Source organism: Engraulis encrasicolus, chromosome 22, assembly GCF_034702125.1.
Source record: "Engraulis encrasicolus isolate BLACKSEA-1 chromosome 22, IST_EnEncr_1.0, whole genome shotgun sequence".
NCBI lineage: Eukaryota > Metazoa > Chordata > Actinopteri > Clupeiformes > Engraulidae > Engraulis > Engraulis encrasicolus.
In genome coordinates, this window is record NC_085878.1 from 9,708,240 (window position 1) to 9,733,239 (window position 25,000).

The window sequence follows — 25,000 nt, forward strand, 5'->3', positions numbered from 1 at the left end:
TCTCTCTCCACGGGGATTCCTGCCGGATCAAAGCTCAGTCGAGTTCGGCTCCGTTTCTCTTGGCAACCATTAAGCGATCCCCCGTTAGCCTTCGTCAATCTACATGCGAACACACCGGAATACAAACAACCTATCCTCGACATCACTTCATAGAATGTATTCCATTTTGACTAGATCATCCGAGGAAGAAGGAACGATTGATGGTGTCCTGTAGACTGTTGCATTCAGAAATTTACACTCTTGAGTTTTTTGGGGGGAAGGGGGGGCCTGTTTCCTCTCAGTAAAGTTAAATTCATCAGGGAGTTTCGTGTAAACACCATCACTCGCTAAACTGACACTTTAAAAGTGTTTAAAGAGCGGCCTGTCAGTCTTGTTGATTCATATCAGGTCAGGTGGGAACAGGAACAGTGTTTGATGTAGGGAGCCAGTGCTGGTAGTATGACTTGAGGGCAAAGTTTACTGAAGGGCTCTGGTGTATACCCTTGTATTACCAAACTTTTCTTTAATAATATATTTAATGAAGAAAAAAAAAACGTTCTGGTGCTACTCTGTCTCAAATCCAAAATGTGGCTCACAATTCTACCAACTTGCTTTTCCAGGCTGCACTGAGGCTCTGCAATACTTTTATTTCAGCACTCAAGCTTTTTGAGTTGCATATTTGTTAGCAGTATTGTTTATTGGCCCGTATCGTAAAATGTTGTAACTCAAGTTGTTGCTCAATTAAAATTCTTTTCAGGGTGATTTAATGATGATGATGATGGTGCGGGGAAAAGCCAAATACATTTGCAAATGTCTGATGAATATGTCAATCAGGGGTGAAATTTCAAGCTGGCTTCCCATCCCGACACAAACTCATAAATCAGCACAGAGGTCAGAGTGTCGCGCGTGAGCTTGGAGCGATGAGGTAATGTCACTCGGGTCAACTCTTGGTCTCGCTCTTTTGTTGTCCTTGCGCTGAATGACTTACAAAAGATCACAAACCGCCACCACTGCGGAGGAATGCACCTGACCAGCCTAAACTGGGTTAATAGGCGTCATTATGTGTGTTTGTGTGTGTGTGTGTTTGGTGTGTGTTTGTATGTGTTGTGTGTGTGTAACCCTTGCAAGAGTTCACCACACGTAATGTTTGCTTAGGGCCCCTTTTTAAGCATGGCCTGCCAGTCACACACAGAAACTGCACACATGGTAACGTGCCATGGCGAAGTGTGTGTGTGTGTGTGTGTGTGTGTGTGTGTGTGTGTGTGTGTGTGTGTGTGTGTGTGTGTGTGTGTGTGTGTGTGTGTGTGTGTGTGTGTGTGTAGTAGGTGGTTCAAAGGCTCATGAAGAGGTGTGTGTATTCTGCTATAATGCAGTGTGCGTGCGTGCGTGCGTGCGTGCGTGTGTGTGTGTGTGTGTGTGTTTGTAGGTGCGTGCGTGTATGCTGGGAGTGAGGGTGCTAACCCCCCCCAAAGGGTGACATCCATGACGTCATGGTGCCCACAGCATAGTTTTGGTCTCAGTTCATTAGCGAGGCTTCGGTAGAAACGCTTGGCCTCTTGCATCTGTTTTTGGAGCTTTGCAGCTTTATACCTCGAGCGTTTGATCCAAGTTTGACATGCCTTTACTAAAGCAGACACAGCGAGTGCATGTGAGTATCAATGCCGCTGTTGAATGTTATGGGCCTCCGTTTGAGCGTGTGACGGCAGGTGCGGTAGGAATGTGTGCTGGGCGTACTGGACCATAGCGTGGTGGCCGTTGCTGACGGAGATGAATTGAAGTGCGTTACGTTTTTTTAGCCACCGTGAATTAAGACAAAGGGCATGCTGGGGCGGAACACAAGAGTTAATTTTTCATCAGTGGCGGTCATGTTAGACTTTGTGGAGGAACAAGGTCTCGCTCTTTCTCTCTTTCACACACACACACACACACTCTCTCTCTCTCTCCCTCTCTCTGTATGTGCGCAAATCTGCCGTGGCCAAAGACAAACGGAGCCACTGTGTTTGGGGGCCTGTTTGTGAAGTTGCACCCTGGCGATACAGAGAATTCCTTGACAAGTAGTTCGGAAGTAATCCGTCATGAAACAAAAGGGGCCAAAGAATGCAGATTCCCAATTAACAAGTGAGGGGAGGGAACCTTTGCACAGGCACAGTGTCAGCTCAGCAAATTACGCACTGACATTCGTTGGGAACAGGGCCCACATCTGAAGCAAAGGTGTGTGTGTGTGTGTGTGTGTGTGTGTGTGTGTGTGTGTGTGTGTGTGTGTGTGTGTGTGTGTGTGTGTGTGTGTGTGTGTGTGTGTGTGTGTGTTTGTGTGTTTGTGTGTTTGTGTGTGTGTGTGTGTGTGTGTGTGTGTGTGTGTGTGTGTGTGTGAGCGAGAGAGAGAGAGTGAGAGAGAGTGAGAGAGAGTGAGAGAGAGAGCAAGTGAATGAATTGAGATTGACAATGATTGAATGAATGTGTGTCTTTCAGTGAATGACAGGCTTTGTGTGTGTCTTATGTGTATACTGCATGTGTGTGCGGCGCGCGCTTGCGTGTTTGTTTGTATGCACGTGTGTGCAGTATACTGAAGTGTGTGTGTGTGCGTGTGTTTGGTGTTTGTGTGAGAACAAACATTGCCAGCATCCCATAATCCTTCTGTGATTTACCGCAGTGACGGTGGACTGAGGAAAGCCAGCACTTCATAAATCTCCCAGATGTGATTTTGTCCACCCATGCTTTACTTTGCTGAGCTATGACTACGCAATGTAGCCCAAAGTGAACGAATGAACGAGAGTGCCCCATCTCTCTCTCTGTCTCTCTCTCTCTCTCTCTCTCTCTCTCTCTCTATCGCTGTGTCTTCTCTGAAAGCTGCTGTGCTTTTAGGTTTCTCTATTTTACAAGGTTTTCGCAATGAAATTGCTTTTGAGTTGCAGTTTTTCCTGTGGCGCATACAAACAGTAGTGCCGGAGGTTTGCTCCTGTTAACGTCCTGTAGCGCTGCACAGTGTCTTTGTGTCTATTTTTAGTTGTCACCAGATGTCTTGCTCCTAAGTATGTTATTATTTTTGCACACTCTTGTTAAGAATATCCCTCAAAAAACACATGATATGCATGAGAATGTAGGCTAAGTATTCGGGGATCTCGGATGACTCTTTAAGAACACACACGGGTCCTATTCCTGGAGCTGTGAACAGCTGTGTCTCAGCCAGTGGCCCCAACTTTCACTCCCACCAGTCACACAGAACACACACACATGTACAGACACATGTACAGACACACAAACACACATGTACAGACACACACACATGTACAGACACACACACACACACACACACATGACTCCATGGGCCCCTGGGCCAGAAAGCAAAGAAGCCCCCCCTCCATGGATGTTTCTAGTTTACAGAGAGATATTAGGTTTAAGGGAAAATGTTAGAGGTCCAATGTTGTTGGGGGTGTTGGTGTTTGTCTGCTGTGAAGAATGTGAAAATTCAGCTGTTACGAGGGTGATTTTTATGCAACACGGAAAAGGAAAAATAGAAGCTTGGCCTTCAGGGCCCCGCTCTACTCTTGGGGCCCCTGGGTTTTGGCCCAGTAGGTCCGTGCAGCAATCTGTCTTTGCACACACGCACATGTGTCAGTATGCAAGTCTTAATATGTTTGTGTTAATGTATGTTTCGTTGTGTCTATCCCTCTGTCTGTTTGCTTATTTATGTTAACTGTGGATGGTGTTATTGTGTGTCTGTCAACGAAGACGCGTAGTTCACAATTCACAGTTTATCGGGCCTGGTGTCGGCACCAACTGCTCGTAAGAGTTTGAAGCAATTCAGGCAGCTGGGTTGCCCATATCCTACTTCAGTCAAAACGGGAGAACTGCACATCAGACTGTGTCTATTTGTTCCCATGTATACAGTAGTCTGTACTTGGGTCAGAGATGGTTTATGGGCTCAGACGTCAGGTGGCGCAATGGCATCTAATGCCCATAAATTAATATAGTAAATAAAGTAATATAGTAAATAATACTAATAATAATATAGTACAAAAAAATGGTATAATATGCTGCAATGACTTTGCTTCTTAGATAGTCCACTTCAAATAAACAAGCAAACAAACAAAAAATCCATACAATAGTGGCACTGGCTGTCGTTGCGCCATCCTGACATGTGGGTCAAAGACGTCCAAAAAGGAATTGTCATTCAGTGTAACGGATACATTCTGCAGACTGTAACTGTAAAAAACACGACTCTTTTTATTTATTTTTTTTCCCAGTGAATTCATGAAATCCTCGGCTGTCATCCATTCACTTGAAACAATTTAAAAATCTTGGTTTTTTTACAGTTACAGTCAGCAGAAGGTATCCGTTACACTGAATGACAATTCCTTTTTGGACGTCTTTGACCCATGTGCTTCTGCTGAAACGTCACTGACCCACTTGAGTGTGTGTACTGAGAGGGTGGTATGTGAATCCATCAGTGGCCGTGTTGGGTGTGTGTGTGTGTGCAGTGTGTTTTTCTGCTTGAGTAATAGCACGCTGTCTCATGCTTACACAATGTCAGCGTGCCCCAGACCTGGTGCTAGTCACTGACCTGCACTATATACAGAGTTTCAGCATGAGCAGGGAATGAGGCGCTGTGTGTTTGTGTGCGTGTGCGTGTGCGTGTGCGTGTGCATGTACGTGCGTGCGTCCTGCTTGTGAGTTTGTGTGTGTGTGTGGGGTGGGGATGGGGGTGGGGGTGTGTGGAAGGGGGGCGTATGTGATTCTGTGGGCTTATATTAATGGGTCTGTGCATGTTAGCGTGACAGCAACGCACGCGCGCGCACGTGTGTGCGTGCGTGTGTGTTTGTGGATGAAAGAGAGAAAAAGATAGACGAAAATTTGTATTTGTTTGCACCGGCCAGTGAGTGTTCAGGGGAGTCCATGTGTGTGAACAGCACTCTTGCCGCGAGCAGTCTGTTTCTTTTTTGTATTCCCTCCCAGCTCGGGAGATAAACTGCTTCTGTCCGTGCCGTGCTGTGGCCATGCGTGAGCGGAGAGGAGACAGTGGAGAGAGCGGAGTGGAGCAGAGCAAAGCAGAACAGGCAGCAGGATGTGCTGGGTACTGTAGCAGTGGATGGATAGCAACAGGGCACCTGACGGGGGGGGGGGGGGGGGGCAAAGGGCTATGTTGTCCCGGGCCCAGGGAGAAGGGGTTCAGACTTGGGTCTACATTGTACGTATGCAGAGGGGGGGCCAGTTCAGATGATTTTGTCTTGGGCCTGATCAGGGCTGTCAGCGGTCCTGGGTAGTGGGAGGAAGGCACCGCACATAGCCATTTGTTTCCCCCTACTCTCTCCCCACCCACACCCCGGATGGAGCCTGTTTCCATTAGGCATCACTGCGGGGGGTAAAAATAGGCACCTGTTTGTGTGAAGAACCTCACTGTTCAGTTGTACATCTCTCCCTGGTCTATTAGGGGTGTGCTGTTTCTTTATATCAGCAAATACTGTGGACTGTATGTGACCTAGGTGGCTGAAATCATTTATGTGGCCATTATATAGTTTTTTCAACATCATTTCCTTTTTTCTTTTCTTCTCAAAGAAGTGATGGGTTCACCAAAGCCAGTTGGCTTAGATATACCAGCTAATGTGTGTGATATGTAATGTGGGAATTTCCATCCACTGAGAACTCAACCTTGGCAGCACATTTTTTTTCCTTTTCGCAATCGCGATCAATGATGCACATAATATTGCCGTATAACCAAGGTGTTATCAGGTGATTTGTTAAGCCACAGAATATAGATGTTCATTCATCAGCTCAAAGATGACGTATGCTGCCTTTTTCAAAGTCCCCTCACATGGTTTTTATTCATTTTATGGCCCAATCTGTTCAGTGGAAGAGCGTTGGCCCTGGCAGCGGCGTGACATATTTGATCGCTCATGTCACAATAGAGTACAAATTGGTCCAGGATTACTTATGAGCTGTTGAATTTCACTGCACCATTAGAACAACGTGCTTCACTTGTCCTACCATTGTCGCTTTGATTATAAAGCGTCTGACAATGTAATGTAATGTAATGTCTACAGGCCATTTACAACTATACAGACTGTCACAAATCACACATAATGTTTTTTAGTTGTGTTTCCATTACAATATGTGAGGACAGAGAGGTGTGGTGTAGCCTACGTACTTACCACACATCTGATAGAACAGTTTCTTTTTAACTGTTAGTATAAAAAGAATTCTTAGTTTTGTCAAAGACTCAAAAGGCACTTACTATTTTGTCTGCGCCTTAGAATCGGTGGCTTTGAAGATTTTTTCAAAGGCATATTGAAGCAAAGGACATCAAATCAGCAGTGAGTTGGAGTGTCCGGGAGAATGTTTGAAACTTAATGTAGCAGAGCAGAGGGAAGTAAGAATGCCTTCATGTGTGAAAGATACTAGGCCGCTACTGATTCCTAGAACAGCATGCTCTGTCTCCTTCCTCTGACCTCCGGAAGTTTAGATGGTGCCAGAGGACACAGGGATAGATAGAGACCTTAAACCTGAGTGTGAGTGTGTAGTATTGCCATGGTCTGGCGGTCGTCTGGCTGTCCGGCTTTGTCACGCCTTCATGTGTGAAACATCCTAGACCACCTTCTGATTCCTAGAACAGCATGCTCTCTTTCCCTTGTCCTCAAGAAGGTTAGATAAACCCACAGGACAGTGGGATAGATAGAGACCTTAAACCTGACTGAGTGTGGGAGTGTGGGAGTGTGTGAGTATTGCCATGGTCTGGCAGTCATCTGTCGGTCTGTTCGTCTGATGCCTTTGTGTGTGAAACATCCTAGACCACCCCCTGGTTCTTAGAACAGCATGCTCTCTTTCTCTATTTCCACTATCCTCCGGATGTTTGCTGAGTCCAGGGGACAGTTGAATTGAGACCTTAATAAATGTATACATGAATGAGTGTGTGTGTATTGCCATGGTGTTGGGCTGTCTGACTGTCTGTCTCATTACTCAGCAACAGCAGCAGCAGTAGCACATGGCTCATTGCATTCCCACATGGCCAGTCTCTCCTCTAACTAGACCTCCACACCTCCCACTTGTCCTTGTCTTGTCAGCACAACACAGAAACTCAGCCACTATTATTGTCATGCTACTGCTGCTGTGACTCACCTAGGCCAGTTCAGGAGAGATGCTGTGATTCTCCAAGTTCACACACTTCTTGTGCAATTGCGAAAATATATTTTGCATTCTTGCTTTGATGCTCTTAGATTTGGTGCAACAGCTGATGATAACAAATCACTCAATCAATATCTGTGTGGCACTCTGATGAAAATGAAAGGTCTTGTCAAGACATGCCAAAGTAAACTAGCATTAGCCTATCTTAGTAATTAGGGCAATATTTCAGCCCAATTATTCCGAGATAGAAGAATGCCACTCTTTGTTCTAGTTCTGTTGGGTGACCAGCATAATGCTCTTCTCTCCTCTCTCTGTCTCTCCCTGGACCCTGTAACGGCCACACTTGGACCAAGTCACACAACATTATGACGAGTTCTTCCCTGCCAACAAAACCTGGCCCGCGGCGCCTATTTTCCTGCATGAGCCACTGACAGACCCATGTTTTAATACTCTAGTTAAAGCAATGAATGAGCCCATGTAATTGAAATCAATAAACCTGCAGCTCTGGCTGTGGGCTTTGTGCTGAGTTAGTGAGTTGTGGGAAGGGGAGAATAGGAGAATATGAGGCTTGGTTCAGGTCCAAATGCTGCCCGGCTAGCCACACATGTCGCACTCACTCGCCAAAATCAGCACAACTTTGTAAACTTGGTGTCTTCCTGTTGAGTGCCCTGGGTGATTTTAATGCGCACACATAACATATTTAATTGAAATGAATTCAAATGGATTGATGATGACGTGGGACTTCTGTTCCTTGAGTTTCTTTTCTTTTACCTTTTATATCTTTGCATATCTCTGTTTATATGTTCGGATTTGCTTGTTTCCTTATCCATATTTTTTTCCCCCATCTGTTTGTTTGCAGTCACAACCAGAGGACGACCGCCTTCCGGCATCCTGTGACGGGACAGATATCGCCCGAAAATTCCGACTACATACTCCAGGAACCGTGAGTAACCCTCTCCAAAACACACACGTTTTTGTTTTGTTTTTTTGTCAAAAAGACTCACACATGTACAGTATAAGGACAGCTCATTGAATTGCACTGGTGTGAAGAACTTAAAGTAACATTTATTTTAGGGAAAAATGCAAAAGCTGTACCAGCCAAGTACTGAGGCCACAAACATGAGCTTTCGTTTCGGAAGGCTGACATACAGTATATGTTGCTTTGATGAAATATTTAGAATGTTTAATGATGCTGCAGTTTTGCATTTAGATCAGCTGTAAGCTGTGATCATTATTACATTATTATTATTATTATTACATTGCATTTGGCAGACGCTTTATAACCAAAGCGACTTTCAAAAGAGGACATAATCAAGCCAACATCACGAGCAAATACAAAGTGCACAGGAGATATACAGAACAACAAGTGCAGTTGCAAAGAGGGGTTAGTTGTTATTTTATTTTATTTTTTTTTTTTTTTTAATATAAAGAGTAAATAACGAGTACACACACACACACAAACACACACTCACAAACTAAACTAAACTAAACTAAACATCATGTCAGGAGTCTGCCCTGGGGCAAGGCCAGTTCAAGCATTAGTCTAGTAGATTCTCTCGAAAGAGGAATGTCTTTAGTTGTTTCTTGAAAGCTGCAAGAGATGTGCTCAGTCTTGCTGCCTCTGGGAGACTGTTCCACCACTTGGGTACCACAACGGAGAACAATCTTGACTGGGAGTACCTAGAGCGACTGGATGGCAGAGCCAGACGGCTTGTGCTGGATGAGCGCAGTTCTCTTCCAGTAACATAAGGCGTTAGTAGGTCATCAACATTTAAAGCAAACAAAATATCTCACTAACTGTATAATAAATGGGTACAAATGAGTTCCACGTTTTAGAACTGACTGAATGAATTAAATGACCCTTTCCACGATACACCACAGTAATTCAATGAGATGCACTTGGATAGTTTGTACATTGTTTCCACAACAAAGACATGTATTGAGAGAGTTTACTGTGCAGGGTAAATGGAGTCTGAAATAGAGCAATTTCCCAGCAGAACATAAACACAGAGCTGAACTACCAAGTCCTGCTGGGAATGTTGCATTTATTTAAAGAAAAAAAAACTCACCCAAAGGTAAATGCAAATCTCTATAATCTTAATAACCACATTAGAGTAGCGATGGCCTATCTTATAAAGAACATAGATTTATTCATGACTTTTCCGCCACTCAACACAGTGTGTGTAGTGCACATGCCGAGCCACCCCCTTTCACCGCAGTACCAAGGGTTGTTGAAGTTTTGTTAAAAAGTTATTACTGTAATTGAATTTATGGTAATGAGTCCGGCTATCACTCACATATGCCTTTGGGCCACGGCCTCGGCTGGCGCCCCGTAAATCTGGCCAGGACGTCTGCAGATAATGATAATGATGGCTGTTATTATTGCGGCACCCCGCCTCAATAGGTAAAATTGATGATCCCCAGTTTATGGTCACGGTGGTAAAGCTGATTGAATTGAGCCATTCACCAGTTGGTCGTTTCGCACCAATAAAAAAAACGCAAGGGTGTTTTGGTGGTGGTGGTGGCCATGGGTGGTAGCAGCCGTGTTGTTGGTCCTGTGATCTATGCTTGAGCGCCTCTCGCCGCTGCCCACTGTTATGGATGGCTGTCCTTGGGACGCTGACAGATGCGCTGGTCGTGTCATGATGAGATCGTTTGAGCGGTTCACCGTGCCTTGATGTGGCACATAACTGTCCACAGGGTGTGCACTTGTGGGTGAGCTATGATTGTTTGTGTGTGTGCCTGTGTGTGTGTGTGTGTGTGTGTGTGTGTGTGTGTGTGTGTGTGTGTGTGTGTGTGTGTGTGTGTGTGAGTGTGTGTGTGTGTGTGTGTGTGTGTGTGTGTGTGTGTGTGTGTGTGTGTGCGTGCGTGTGTGTGTGTGTGTGTGTGTGCGTGCATGCGTATGTGTGTGTATTTGTTTGTGTGTATGTCTGTTAGAATTCAGATGGAGCAACTTTATTACTGTGTCAAGTGTGCTGTAGCAGTGCTGTAGGTTCATGCTCCACTCTCACCTCTCTGCAAAGTCTCCTCTGAGCATCTTAAAGTGTGAATATATGCCGCCGATCAGAGGAGGCATTGGAGAGATGTAGCTATCTGTGTTTGTGCATTGTAGTGAAGAGTAGTAGAGTTGTCCCGGCGGGATTCGAACCTGGGTCATCTGGGGTACCAAATTGGGGCTCTCTCTGACTGCTACACTCGCACCTCTCTGCAATGCCTCCTCTGAGCATCATAAAGTGTGAGCTAATGAATGACGCAGGCATTGACAGTCTGAATCTGTGGTTGTGCATTGTAGCGAAGGGGAAGCGTGTTGACCCGGCAGGACTTGAACCTGGGCCACTTGGGATACCACGCTGGCGCTTGTTCTGAACAGAACACCAAAGAGGTTGGCTTATTAGCGTGACTGTTCGAAGTCAGCCATAGCTCTGGCGATGGCCTCTCCATCACATGCCTGCCCATGTTTTTGCAACTACTGTAGGTGTCTAGAAGCAGCAGTACCCATAATGAGATATCAGTCTCCTTTCTCTCTCCTCTCTCCAGTGCACAAGGTGTGAGAGCTCGTTGAGCAGTGCATGGGTATGTGTCCGACTGTGTTTGTGCCTGCCCTTTGTTTTTTTGTTTTGTTTTTGGCTTTTCAAGATTCAGCTGCTGCGACTCATTACCATAAGAGGTATACTGTAGCAGTACTAGGCTCATGTTCCTTCCTCACCTTTCTGCAGTGCACAAAGTAAGAGCTTCTCCCCTGAGCTGTGTTTGTATGATTGTCTGTTTGTGTCTGTCCATGGCTTTCTCTGAGGAATCTGAAAGACCAATTCATCACTATGTGGGGTACACTGCAGCAGTAGGCTCATGCTAGGCTCTGCAAAGCACAGTGTGTGGTTTTGTAGTGCTGTGTGCCTGTCTGTTTGTTTGTTTGTTTGTGCCTGTCCATGTGTTTTTATAGATTCAGAGAAGTCAATGTATTGCTATGAGAGGGGTCCTTTAACACAAAGTGAGAACTTTTGAGGTGTGTGTTTCTTCGTAGGCTTCTCCGAGGATTCAGAATGTGAAACGTATGACCATGTAAGGTGTCCTCCTGTAGCAGCAGAAGGCTCCTACTGCTCATTCTTTGCTCTCACCTCTCAGCTATGCCTCCTCTCCCCTGAGCTGAGCCCAGGCTTTGTTCTCCCGCCACTAAGCTGGGATTTCAGCATCGGTCGGGCCAGATACCTTTGAGATTGAGGGCTTCCATTCCCCTGCCATGATTGGGCTTGTCCAATTATCTGCTAATGCCCCGTTCACCGAAGTAGCTTTTTGCATGACTGACCGCATATAAAATGTCTCCGATTCCCTGCCATGAAAACGCGCATGGAATGGCCTTTTGTTTTTTGTCACCACTTTCCCCTCCTTTTGGATGAATGCTTGGTATCACATGCCACACCCCTTCTTTTATTTCTCAGAAACATTTTTGGTCATAGACGTGTTACTCAATGAGGAAATGCTGTCAAGATACACGGTCACAGACGAAACAGAATCGAACGATCGTGCGAATATAGCGAGTGCTTATCAGGAGCATTTTTCACACAGGCACGGGACAGGACGGCCAAATGCTCCTTGACAACTCCTGATTGATTCTGCTCATTAGCAAGCAGGCGTTTGCCAGGAGAGCCCCTGCCATATGCACGCGGGTCAAACGGGGAAGACTTTCTGTGGCAACGGTGGTAGCAGTGGCGGCAAGACGAGCTGTAGCTGTGCGCTGTGCAAGTGAGCTAGTGACATCTGTGGCCTCCCTTTATCCTCAGCGCGTTTAGGCTCTCGACTGCCACAACATCCCAGCAGGGGGCTCGCATTTGGTTCGGTGTCTGGTAAGGACCTTATCTTAAGACCTGTCACTTTGGAGACGGGAGAAGTGAAGAGAAGAGCAGAGCCTCCCCCCCATCTCTCTCTCTCTCTCTCTCTCTCTCTCTCTCTCTCTCTCTCTCTCTCTCTCTCTCTCTCTCTCTCTCTCTCTCTCTCTCTCTCTCTCTCTCTCTCTGTCTCTGTCTCTCTTCTCTCTCAGTGTTGCTTGTCGCCATCACGCTTGTTGTGGTGCACTTGAGCTATTTGTGCCTCCCAGGGCCTCTGGAATGTTACGTAGGAGAGAGGTGCTCGACAGAGGAGGAAAGAGGAGCTGTAAAGAGAGACATCACTTATCACACCTGCTCCATATCTGGTGCCCTGGCCGGCTGTGGCTGGCCGGACGGCTGGCTGGCTGACTGGCTGCTTCTTCGGGGCCGCTATTTTTACCTCGGTCCAGATAATTTTACTTCATCTTCCTTCTTCATCCTTCTCCCCTACACTCCTGCTCTCATCCCTTGCTCTCTCGTTCCTTTCCTTGTGACCACCACTGCCCTCCTGCAGCTCCCCTGTCGCTACCCCAGTTTTACAGAGCACATCGCAGTAGTGAGAAAAATGCAGTGTTGATTCAACACTTAGAGAGTATTCTGGGACCAAATAGACTCTAGAACAGTGTTCTCCAAATGTCGGGCCATGGACCTGATCCGTCCTGGGCATGGCAAACATTCGGCTCGCCATGAGATTGGAACTAATGTAAACATACAGTATTGCATATGTGTGCTTTCAGTGGCCATACAGTTGGGCAATTTGGTTGGTGCTCAACCTTATCTACATAATTTGGCCTTTGGGAAAAATAAAATTGGAGACCACTGCTCTAGAGGGTGTTAAATTGACTCTCTAAGTATTCAATTAATGCTGCATTTTTACTCTGCACAGTCCACCCAGCAGCTGCTACATGCAGTGGGCAGGAGAGGGGAAGAAAAAAAAACACTCAAGTCCTCCAGCTATGTCCTCCTCACCCACATGCCGGATCATTGGCGGGTCAACGTCAGTGCTAATTGTTGCCATGACACCCTCAGTGTTGTCGCTTGGCTCCAGGGAGACGGGCAGACGTTCGGGAAGCATGCTGTCATGTTGTGGTCCACCGCAGTGTCACAAATAGCAGCCGGTCACTGGAGGCTGAAGATAATAGTCTGCACAGCCCCAAGCCCCACTGAAACCATGATGACATTAAGTGAAGGCTAGAATCAGATATATCATCTGTGATGTGGGGTGCACAGATCTAGATGAATTTGAACGGGTGTGTCAGGCCAAAAAACAAAAAGTGCAGTGTTCTGCTGACTGTTGCAAAATAACTTGTAATGAACATCTTTATTACAACGTATTGCAGCATGATTGTGTCGATCGTGGGCTCTTCTTCAGGCATGGTCTGGCATACTACATTGAGCATGCTGTGTTACTATACAACTCGTACTGTAGGTGCCTGGCTGCTGACAGTGGCTGGGTATCGATCCAGCCTTACAGCGGAAGGATTGAGGTGATTATTTCAACCGGAATGTGGGCAGAGGGGTGTTTCAGTCATGCTGCATTGTCTCCGCAAACAAAGCCTGACTGCAGCAGATAGCTCCTGCTCCTCCCGACGCAACAGAGGGAGTCTACGCAGCTGTCTAAATTATTTACTCGGTTTGGGGAGGGTAGTAAGGGGGGGGTGCACACATCAGATAACAGTGTTTCCCATTACGCCCAAAGGGGACCATCAGGCATCTCCTAAAGGAGAGTAATAGGCTGGGCCATACTGTATAGTACACAAAATAGCTTACGCCTTTCATTCTAGGGTTCAGGGAAACCTGCACTGCTGTTTCCCCATAGGCCCATGTGCTGCAGCTGAGGCTGGCTTATGCCGTACATACAGAGTTGCTTTTATTGCTGTCAGGATGCTGAGGTTTTAGAGAGTTGCTGAGCTGTGGCCGTAATTAATTTTTCTTCTGAAGTTTTGCACAAGACGTTATATTGGAGCCGTACTGCAGCTGTGGCTTAGTGCGGTTTATGAAATTCATAATCTGCATTGGCCTTCTTGTTGTTGAATGGCTGGCGTGTCCAACGGACCATACAAAAACCTGAACTCTATCTACGTACAGTGTTCAACTCCCCTCCATGCAAATGTTTATGACTGTGTGTGATCGTTCTGAACAAAGCTCTGCTATACATTTTGCGGCAGTTTATATGGTTTCCAAAAGATGCCACCATTTAGTGTAAACATTGCATTTTAAATCCAAGTCTGAATTGAGGATGCCAGTGGGCTTTTGGCAGTAGACGTCAGATATCATTGCACCTATTACTTTTGTGTAGAAGCAGGGACACACAGGAGATTGTTGAGTCACATCTTTTTTTACATTACAGTGCATTACATTTGGCCGACACTTTTATCCAAAATGACTTACAATTGAGGACATAATCATAGAAGACAACATTTGCACATACAAAGAGCACAGGAACACAAAACAACTGCATATGCCAAGTAGGGATAGTATTTTTACATTATCACAGGGTCAAGTAGAGTAGACACACATTCACCCACACACTCAAAACACACAACATGCCTTTTCCGGGTCGGGGCCAGCTCAGGCATCAGTGCAGTAAATGGCCACAAAAGAGAGAAATGTATTAAACATTAGCAGTAGAAATATTTTTATGAAGTATATTAAGGAAGGCCAGCCAGACGTGATCATTCATATGATCACATTCTTAATCTTGGTCAAATAATTGCCCAACTACCAGAGTGCTCACTAATCATAATATTTGAGCATATCTCTCCATGGATTACTTACATTGAGCCCTATCAAACTTGCCAACAGCAAACCAGGACAAGAGATGTGTCATTTGAATCCGTTATGCCGTTACTGCGCAAGCAGTACACTATTGACACGACGAGGTCGAGCCTGCCTGGAGGGAAGAATGTGGCCGTTTCTCTCAGGTGACGACCCAGTTGGCCAAGAGCCTGGAATGCATGTACTGTAGCCGAGCGGGCCACAGTGAAATACTGCCACATAGCACAGCTAAGTCTGTAAGAAAACAGTCGAAAAGACAGTTTAGGTAAACAATATGAAAGCACACATAAAACCAGATCGGGTCCCCTGACACCTGGGCAAGCAGATTGTGCATAAAAACAGCTGGACGTGGGCCAAGGTGTGTGCGTTTGTGTGTGTGTGTGTGTGTGTGTGTGTGTGTGTGTGTGTGTGTGTGTGTGTGTGTGTGTGTGTGTGTGTGTGTGTGTGTGTGTGTGTGTGAGAGAGAGAGAGAGAGAGAGAGAGAGAGAGAGAGAGAGAGAGAGAGAGAGAGAGAGAGAGAGAGAGAGAGAGAGAGAGAGAGAGAGAGAGAGGCCTGGGACAAAGTAATTCGAAAGGGTCCCCCAACCAATACATACAATGTAATGAGGACTCAATTCTGGGCCCTTCCTCTCCCTGGGCCCGGGACAAGTGACCCCACACCCCCACCTCCCACCCCCACTGACTTCCTTTTCATGAGTGTGTATGTGACTGTGAACAAAAACGTTGGTGTCAGGAGGTTAGTTGTGTTCCACTGTGGAGCATGCTGAGTCTCCATGGGCAGAGCTGCAGAGGTTTCCTGCTGTTTTTCTGCCGGCCCCGGTTCTGGCCACCACCTGACACCTTGCACATGGAAACCCACTGGGTTGTGTTCCATAGGAAAAGACACTAATTGCCACCACTGTGATTTTGGCATATCTGTGGAACAGTACAGGCTTTGTTTTTATCATAACAGCAGTGTGGTGGAAAGTGTTATTCACGCTTACTTCGCTATATACACTAATTTCCCTAATCTTTGTATTCTTCTCTCACCGTATCTTACCTTCTAACTCGCTTTCTCACTCTGTTTCTTTTTTTCGCTTTCGTTCTCTTTCTTTATTCCTCTCGCACCATCATGCAGCTTTTCCCGACGCAATCACATATTCATAGACACACTAGCTGCTTGGAAAGCATATCTTTGCGCACTTTCCCGTGCTTGTTCACAACCACCTTGAGACTGCTAAGATGTATCAGATTGTAGCGGGGCTTCACGAGCACGGAATATGAAGCACTGCGCCCATGGGAAGCCTATAACTGTTGAGCACCGGGATTCAATGGGATTTTATCACATGATTGAGGCCTGGCGGAAAGCAGGTATTTAACCGATGCTTAGGGGGATAGAGTTGATAGGCATGGTGCGGGCTGGCGGCGGCTTTTTGCGTGGGTGTGTCGCTGCCATGCTTTGCTGGGTGCTGCAGTTTGATAGAGACCTGAGTGAAGGTTCCCGTGCACCCCACCACCCCCACAAACATACCGCCGTGACACACCGCCTCTCCCTTCCACCCACAGACACAGCAGTTAACCTGAGCTGAAACTGTAAACGTCCGGCACACATGTCGGACGCTCTCAGCAGCAGGAATAAATGCACCGCAGCGCCGAACACAACACTGACGACATGACCACGCCACATGTTTTTAGATCGATCACATCCTGACCTTCAACATAGAGCCCTGTTATCAATCTTCATTTTCCGTTTGCCCACTTTTGCTTTGTGGACATCAGGATCGCATTTACCCAGCCTCCGATGATGGATCTGGTGAAATCAAAAGCGAGATGATGAGATGATTTAGAGAAGGCAGGAGAGGCCGTCTAGCCATCTAGCTATCCTATCTTCTGCTCACACACACACAGCTTTCGCTTGCACAACCTCACACCCATGAATCATGGGTAATTTCTGTCACCTCGAAGTTCAGAGTTCATGTATAGCGCCCTGCCTGGCCTGCAGCCATTTGATACACATCAGCCATGCGCTTTTGGAAAAACGTTTCTGCAGACAGCCTGGCTTGTCAGTACACAGTAAAAAAAAACAAATGCAGTGGTAATTCAACACTTAGAGAGCACTCTTGGACCAAAACAATCTATAAATTGAGTCAACTCTGTAAGTGTTAAATGAACACTTTTAATATATTTTTTCCTGTGGAACGAAGATCCTATTACAGCTCTAAGGGTTTGTCAGACATCTCAGATGGGGGGAAAAACACTTAACATGTAGAGTGCTTCCCAACTGAAAGCATGCTGTTAATGCTTTATTTGGCTCTAGCTTCGGTATCTCTGTTCCAGACTTCAGCTGGGCCGTGCTGTGACAAGTTATGTCTTACAGGCAGTCCATTTATTGTAGTTTGGAACTAAAGCCACTTTCGGACACAGTAGCCGTTTAATCTTTACATGTATTCATTTCTTCAGGTATGGTGGTGTAGAGCTTAATTCTAGTGCAGTGGCCCTTGGAATAAATCAGGCTAGTGTTTGATGGAGAGTGCTGGCTCTATGCCTCTGCAGCTATGGCTGCCCAGACACAGTGGTGCTAATGTACGGCTCCTTGAAAGATTGACTCACTGTAGTGGCTGTCTCTGTCCATGCTTAACTGAATATTCACCCATAGCGCTGTGTAATGGTACTGTGGAAGTAACTATGTCATTTTTTACTATAGCATGATTTCCTAAATTGTTTCAGCGGTTCATCAGCTTGTAACTGGATGAATATTCTCCTGTCCTCTTTGGTTTAATACACTGTAAAACATTACAAGGCAGTTAAACTTAAAAAAGTAAGTTGAAGTGTCTTAACTTGAGGCTTATATTTGTGTCAACTCAGAAAACAAAGTCTCAAGTTAACTTATTTTTGTTCATTTTACTGGCTTGCAATGTTTTACAGTGTACTAAAATAAGAGAGGTGGATTGGCTGTTGTTTTGTGTAAGACACAATTGTATTTTCAACCTGTATCGTGACCGAAGGTATGAAGACTATCTGGTGTAGCTGCAGTATGCCATTGTCCTTTCACACTACTCCATTCATAACATAAAGATTTTAGCAGCAAAAATAATCTCAATTCTTATCGCCCACACTTATGGCAATAGGGGTTGGTTATTTGTCTGACATTCCAGAGTGGTCATGTGTCCTGTTGTTTCTATGGTTGCAGAAGCAACACAAGGACGGAACACATGAGCAACACAAGGATGGACTGTTGTTCTTTTGGCGTGCTGTTCCTATCACACCTGTCTTGTTGTGTCAGTCGAGAGAGTCCAGGTCAAATTGAGTTTGTTTACAAGGTCACCTCGTAAAATGGTGTGTGTGATGGCTCACAAGCTGTAAAGTGAATTGCCTCCAGGAGTTTTTGCTTTCCTCTCTGGCTAGGGAGGGCCACTTGCCTGCCCGTCTGTTTTGGATGGGATTAAAAGGCTAATTTGTCCTCGTCTGGCATGCCGGTGTCACAGTGGTTCTGGGCATTTAGTCAAACATTCTGCCATTCATCTATTATTAAAGGACATTGGGGGTATTTCTATACCGTGTGAATTGAAAGGGACTTGGCAATTGGTTGTCAGTTGTTTGATTGCAACACATGCACTGTCCCCAATGGGGGGGTTGCATGGCACTTGGGAGGAAAACAAAACACAATACTCTTCAAGTCTTGGTGCCTCAGGCGACTTTGACACGAAGGGGCACCAGACAGACCTAGAGCAGTGATTCTCAAACTCTGGGCCCTGAAAGTATTCCAAGTGGGCCCTGAAAGAAATTACTAAAAATCAAAATAATATATTTGTGTGTTGCTGTTGACTATTTACTTGAGTTTTATTGTGAAGTGGGCCAAAAACTTTCTGAAAATGTCAAGTGGACCCCAAGTTGGAAAAGGTTGGGAACCCCTGACCTAGAGTTCCTGTCTAGCCATCCTGAATTCCTTTCATATTTGTCCCACTCTCACAGACAGGGACGGATGGCCCGAGTCATCTGCCGGTGACCCTGTGGCCCTGGGGGCATGCAAAAAAACAGCTCCCATCACCTACCGAGTGCTCTGTTGGCAGCACCGAGCTGGCTGTAGACGTGTGACGCAATGTGACTGTGGTGACAGTAAAAAGGCTAGACACTGGAGATGGTGTGAAGAAGTGTCTGTGTTCCTGTGTCTGCTTTTGTGTGTGCCTCTCTGTATGTGTCTCTGTTTGTGCCTGTGTGCCTCCCGTGCTGTGTCTCTGTGTGTGTGTGCATATGTGTGAGTGTGTATATGTGTGAAAGAGAGACAGAGTGGGGAATAGTTCTCTCCTTGTCCTTGCACGTCACTTCACACCTTCATCCTCCTGCTGTCGCTGCCCAGTGCTGTTGGAGAGAAGGAGCAGAGAGGTAGGCTGCAGGATTTGGGTTTTGGTCTACAGTAACACTGGCAATAGCTCTGTCCGCTACTTACACATACTCATGTTGACATATACATAGCTAGTGAAAGATGGTGAGCCTGGTCAAGAAGTTTATTTATTCTGGTGTCTTGGGGAGCCTGATACGGTATTTTCTGTTCTTAACCACAGTAAAAAAGCAGGAAAATATCCTACCTTGAAAATCAGGAATAAATTGATCTTTGCTATTCTATAATATTTGTACAATGTTTATGTGATGTGGCATTTGTCGTGCATACTCCCAAATAACTTTGTGGTTTTATTGTCATTTTTGAAAGGTCATTTCATACCGAGGCAACCATGTGACCCTATGTACTGATATAAATGGGACTCCTCCTTTGTACGCCCTGATGAAGACAGTGAGGGTTGGAACCGGTTGGCGGTTTTACTCTTGTACAAATGCCGCAGATTAAATAAAGGATTTTTATTGGTAAAGACAATAATTGTCGCCCTGTGGAGTTGCCTAAAGTTGGGCTCCACGCTTTAAATGAAAATATCGCTGCATGTTTGCAAACTATGAACGGACATGTAGCCCGTTAGCAATCACATTCCTGTGTTACGTAACTTTTATGATGCGTCTGTAATCTAGGGTTGCAACCTCTGTGGCAACCTTTTGGCTTGTGGGCAATGTTATCCTTCATTCAATGTCTAGGAAAGTATACTTCTGGCACAGACCATTAAAAACCGGAAGGCAGGCGGTGGTAGGTGGTAACACCACTCTTATCAGGCCTGTTAAGTGTTATGACACTGTTAGTCTTGACATGCTACAAGCAACACCTTGTTGTCATAGTGTATCATCAACAGGGGCTTTCGCATGGGGACAGCATACACACATGTGCATGCACGCACACATATAGCTACAAACCACATCTTATTGTCAAACACACACACACACACACACACACACACACACACACACACACACACACACACACACACACACACACACACACACACACACACACACACACACACACACACACACACACACACACACACACACACACACACACACACACACACACAGCTGCAGAAGCAGCAGCAGCAGCAGCATCATTTTTGTTCCTGTTCCTCTGCTACTGCAGAGTCTTTCTCCGCAAACTCCTCAGCCCTAGACGTTCTTATCTTACCTGAGCGTGTCTTCCTTGTCATTTTCTTGGCAAATATGGCCTGGGGGGACCAATGGTGGCAGCCCTCTCTGCTTGACAGCCCGTGCTGCACAAAGCCCCCTCCTGGTCTTCACCCTTCACAGAGCACTTCCGCAGCGTATTATCCGCCTCTTGCCCACGCTTTTGATGCCTTCGTCGACCAAAAGACCCATCACCTCGACACCTTGACAGGGTCTCAAAGGAAAGCCCTCTGTGGAATGATATATCTATTCCACCTTCTCTTTGTAATGTGGTTTTCACTTTAAAGCCATGCTAAGTAGTTTTCATCTAGGGTTGCCCCACAGGTTTGCCACAGAATTGTCTTTCATGGTGAACTACAGAGAAATGTGTCAGTCCTCCAAACTTAGTACTGTATGTGCTGCTTCAACCCATGGAGGGCATCAAAGGTAATTCAGAGATGCCTTTCAAGCTGTGATATTGTAGATCACTGAAGACTTTGCGAGCATTATTAGTAAACCCACTTTAGCGCATTGTTCCATCTGTGGGGATGCTTCACTGTTCATTGGAAAAACTTAACTGCATAATTACCACACTACTACTGCAGTGCAGTATGATTAGTAACACATTACAACTTGGTTGTTGTCATTTTGCTAAAAGCAAACCGGTGATTGGGTTTGTCTTAAAGTGGTTCAAATTGGAAAAAAATATGTATTGTAGCTTTAAACCTCTCTTTTCCTCTCTGATTAAGACTTGGTCAATACTTTTTTTGTAACAACTAACTCAGATTCAGGCTTTGCACGAGTGGGTTAATAAACATGTCTTTGCATCTTTGTGTGTACTCTCTCCATCACATGTCAATGTCCTGCATGTCCAAGTTACCACTACATTATTTGAATATTATTTAACATTACATATAGTATTATTATTAGTTTAAATGAATTAATGTTGCTTTAATAAGACTGTCCTTCCTTGTGTGTGTATGTTTGTCTGCCATAGGTCAATGTCCCATATGACCAAAGAGACTTTGTCATTACCATATTGGTAATAACAATATCCCCAGGTACAAGCTTTGCATGATAAACCCCTCTTTCCCTGTCGTGTGTTTTTCCTCTGCCACAGGTCAACTTCCCGCATGTCCAAGCCTCCGCCAGACCACCGGCCCCCTAGCATGGTCAGCGAGACCTCCACAGCTGTGACCACATCCACTGTCGACGTCACCTCAGGGTCTAAGGTGAGCTGCCCTCCGGGGGGTCAGAGTTCAAAAGGTCACCCAGGCATACGGGTTAATGGCGGTCACTGTAGTCTCCTCTTCACTATCTGAATCCCCCCAGGCAGTAATATTTGACTGCAGCTCCCCCTGCGGGCTTGTATCTTAGCTTATACAGTCGCTGTGCTTTGATTAGGCGCTCAATCAATTCCCACGCACTGCACTGTGTAGGTTTGTTTGCTTTTGGTGTGCAGTGGGATGCTATGTGCATTTGTTTAATCTTCTTCTCGCATTCTGCCTCTTATTTTGATTAATGGCCACAGGCCTTAATAGGTTAGTGATTTTTTTCCTCTTCTCTTTTCTCTTAGCACCTGCAATAACAATTGAGTCCCTGCTGCAGGGTATACTAGCACACTGCGGCCACACACATGCACACAGAGACACAAATGCATACAGACACATGTGCGCGCACGCACACACACATACACATACACACGTACATGCGTGCGTAGACACACACACACACACACACACACACACACACACACACACACACACACACACACACACACACACACACACACACACACACACACACACACACACACACAGACACACATACACACACACACACACACACACACACACACACATACGCAGCGTGGCAGTGTCGGTTTCCCCTGACAGTCTTTATGCAGTACTGTAGTGTATGCTGCGGTGCAGAGGAGAGGAGAGGGGAGGGGAGGGGAGGGGAGGCTGCAGAGGGATTACACTTACAGCATAGCACACTGATGCATGCATCTCCGTGTGTGTGTGTGTGTGTGTGTGTGTGTGTGTGTGTGTGTGTGTGTGTGTGTGTGTGTGTGTGTGTGTGTGTGTGTGTGTGTGTGTGTGTGTGTGTGTGTGTGTGTGTGTGTGTGTGTGTGTGTGTGTGTGTGTGTGTGTGTGACAGTGGTGTACTGTATATGTTCAGCACAAAAACGTCCAACAAAATCACCCCTGAGACCGTTAATAATAACTATTGTCTGCTGTTCTACACAAAATGAAATAACTGCAGTTGGAATTTTGCCTCATTAATTTCAAAACAGGGTTTTGACACTGCATGATTTGGCCATGTGTGCGTGTGTGTTTGTGTGCGTGCGTCCGTGCATGAGTGAGTGAGTGAGTGAGAATGGGGTGGGTAAGCACAGGCAGATAATAGTGAAATATAAAAAACCTCTTGTGTTTATGCTTCACCCTCTCTTCTCTTCTTCACATCCCACACCCTATCTCCAGTACCCCTTTACCCCACACACACATACAAATTCATACTAAATGTTTGCAACATCAATGCTCACAGTCATATTTAACACCCATAGTGTTCCTCTTACTCTTCTTTAAACATTTTTTGGGACCTTTATGCCTGTATTTGAGAGAGGACAGTGAAGATGGCGTCAGTAGAAGGAGAGAGAGGGGGGATGATTGGGAAATGATCTCGGGCTGGAATTGACCCCGGGCCCCCGGTGTGACAGTGCAGTGCCCTAGCCGTTGGAGCCACGGCCAAGGCCAGTGTTGGTGCTTCTCCTGAAATCACACTGCTCACTTTACTGTGTACACACAACAAGCAGGACTCAGCATTCACAATGACAAAAAAATATGCTGAAGTTCTTATGTTCAGTCACCTAGTAATCAGTCATCAGGGAAGTGTTCCGTCATTCTGCACGAGATTGTTGTAAACTGTGAAATATGAGCTGCAGGCCTGTGACTTTGGAGATATTTAGAAGGGGACTGGGGGGTTGTCAGACCGTCTGGTTGGGGTTTTCCACACATTAACTTCTCATTTGTGCCGTGGTGCTGTGGGTGTATGTGTGTGTGCGGGTGCCTGCGTCGGTGTGCATGCTTGTATGTGTGTCTGCGAGTGTGTGCCTGCCTTTGTGTGTGTGTGCGTGCGTGCGTGCGCGCGTGCGCGCGTGTGTGTTTGCGTGTGCGCGTGTGTGTGTTTGCGTGTGTGTGTGTGTATAGGAGTAGGGGGTGATGGGGTGATGGGGTTAGGAGGTTAGGGGGTGAGCACATCTGATAGGGAGGCCATCTGGAGGGGGATATCAGTGGGTCTGGTTGGCTGGCTGAGATGCTGCCTGTATGGATACTGGATGCTGGGTCCGTGCCAGTGCAGGCTGGCGCCCAGGTTTAGCCACCACTGTCGGTATGCGCTACCCACATGCTCAGGCACACACACAGATGCATATGCCCACACACACACACACACACACACACACACACACACACACACACACACACACACACACACACACACACACACACACACACACACACACACACACACACACACACACACAAACACACACACACACGCACACACACAGTTATTCATTCTCTTTCTTTCTTGCTCGTTTGCTCTCTCTCTCACACACACACACACACACACACACACACACACACACACACACACACACACACACACACACACACACACACACACACACACACACACACACACACACACACACACACACACAGAGTCGCACACATTTCACAAACTACACACACGTTGACATTAGTGGTGTTGACACATGGCGGTGTGAATATACAGCTTTGGCTGAAGGTTCGGGAAGACTTGTTACTGTTCTGTAGGATGGAGGGAGTGAAGTAAAGAGCGAAGGAGGGAGGGAGGGTGGAGGGAAGCCTGTAACGGCGCTGTCTGCCGCTGTGTGCCCGAGGATCAGCGTCTGTCCAGTATGAGGTTTGACAGGCCAGATCAATCAATCTCAGAGCCGGGGATAGATCGGCCCGTCATCGCCCACCTCGGTGCCAAGGCTCATACGCGCTCCAGTGAACACGAAAACCTCGCTAGGCTAGGCACTCACCGTCTGTCAGGTTCCACTCCACGCACTCCGCTCCCCGCATGTTCCCTGGGATCTTTGCTAATCTGTAATTAAGTCCCGTGAGATTAATCTTTTCTGTATGTACTTGGATAGCTTGATGGCGTAATGACTTTAAACGCCTTGTCTTTTGCGGCGACGCGTCATGTCATACCCGTTATCTGTCGTGTATCATTTTTCTTGAAAGAGCGAAAAAGCTTCCCATGTGCTCGCGCACAGCATGTGTGAGCTCATTTTAGTTCAAGTTGCACTATGTAATGTGATAGCGCTCTCACTGGCGTACGCTGCTTCATATGAAACGTTATGAGCAGAGTAAAAATGATACCTACCGTAAGACACATGTGTCAACCTCATGTACATATCTTTATATCAATGCAGCATGTCTAACGTTTCATTTCTATTTGTAGTGGGAAGTGCGTTGTGAATCTTTTTTTCAAATGGCTTGCCACATACTGAGAACACAGATGCTGAGTCAGCGCGTGGAGCATCCTATCTGGTGTCTTTTACAGCATGGTCGAGTGCAGAGCATCGCACAGATTGCACATGTTTTTAAGTGTATCTAGTTTAACAGGCGTACTGTAGCGAGCGAGCCCCAGTGCAGCGAGCAAGCGGGCGGTGTCAGGTGTAAACATCTCTAAGCGGAGGGTTAGTGTTGCTCAGC

At 46.2% G+C, this 25,000-nt stretch overlaps 1 protein-coding gene across 9 annotated transcripts in view; it reads left to right on the forward strand.

Moving 5' to 3' along the window:
* Positions 1–25,000, forward strand: part of plekha7b (pleckstrin homology domain containing, family A member 7b) — a 201,267-nt gene that overhangs the window by 97,673 nt on the left and 78,594 nt on the right. For all 9 annotated transcript variants that reach the window (XM_063188449.1, XM_063188452.1, XM_063188453.1 and 6 more), the window contains exons 4-5: positions 7,955–8,038; positions 21,373–21,484. In XM_063188449.1, the coding sequence (XP_063044519.1) occupies positions 7,955–8,038; positions 21,373–21,484 (196 nt within the window). The remainder of the gene's footprint in view (positions 1–7,954; positions 8,039–21,372; positions 21,485–25,000) is intronic.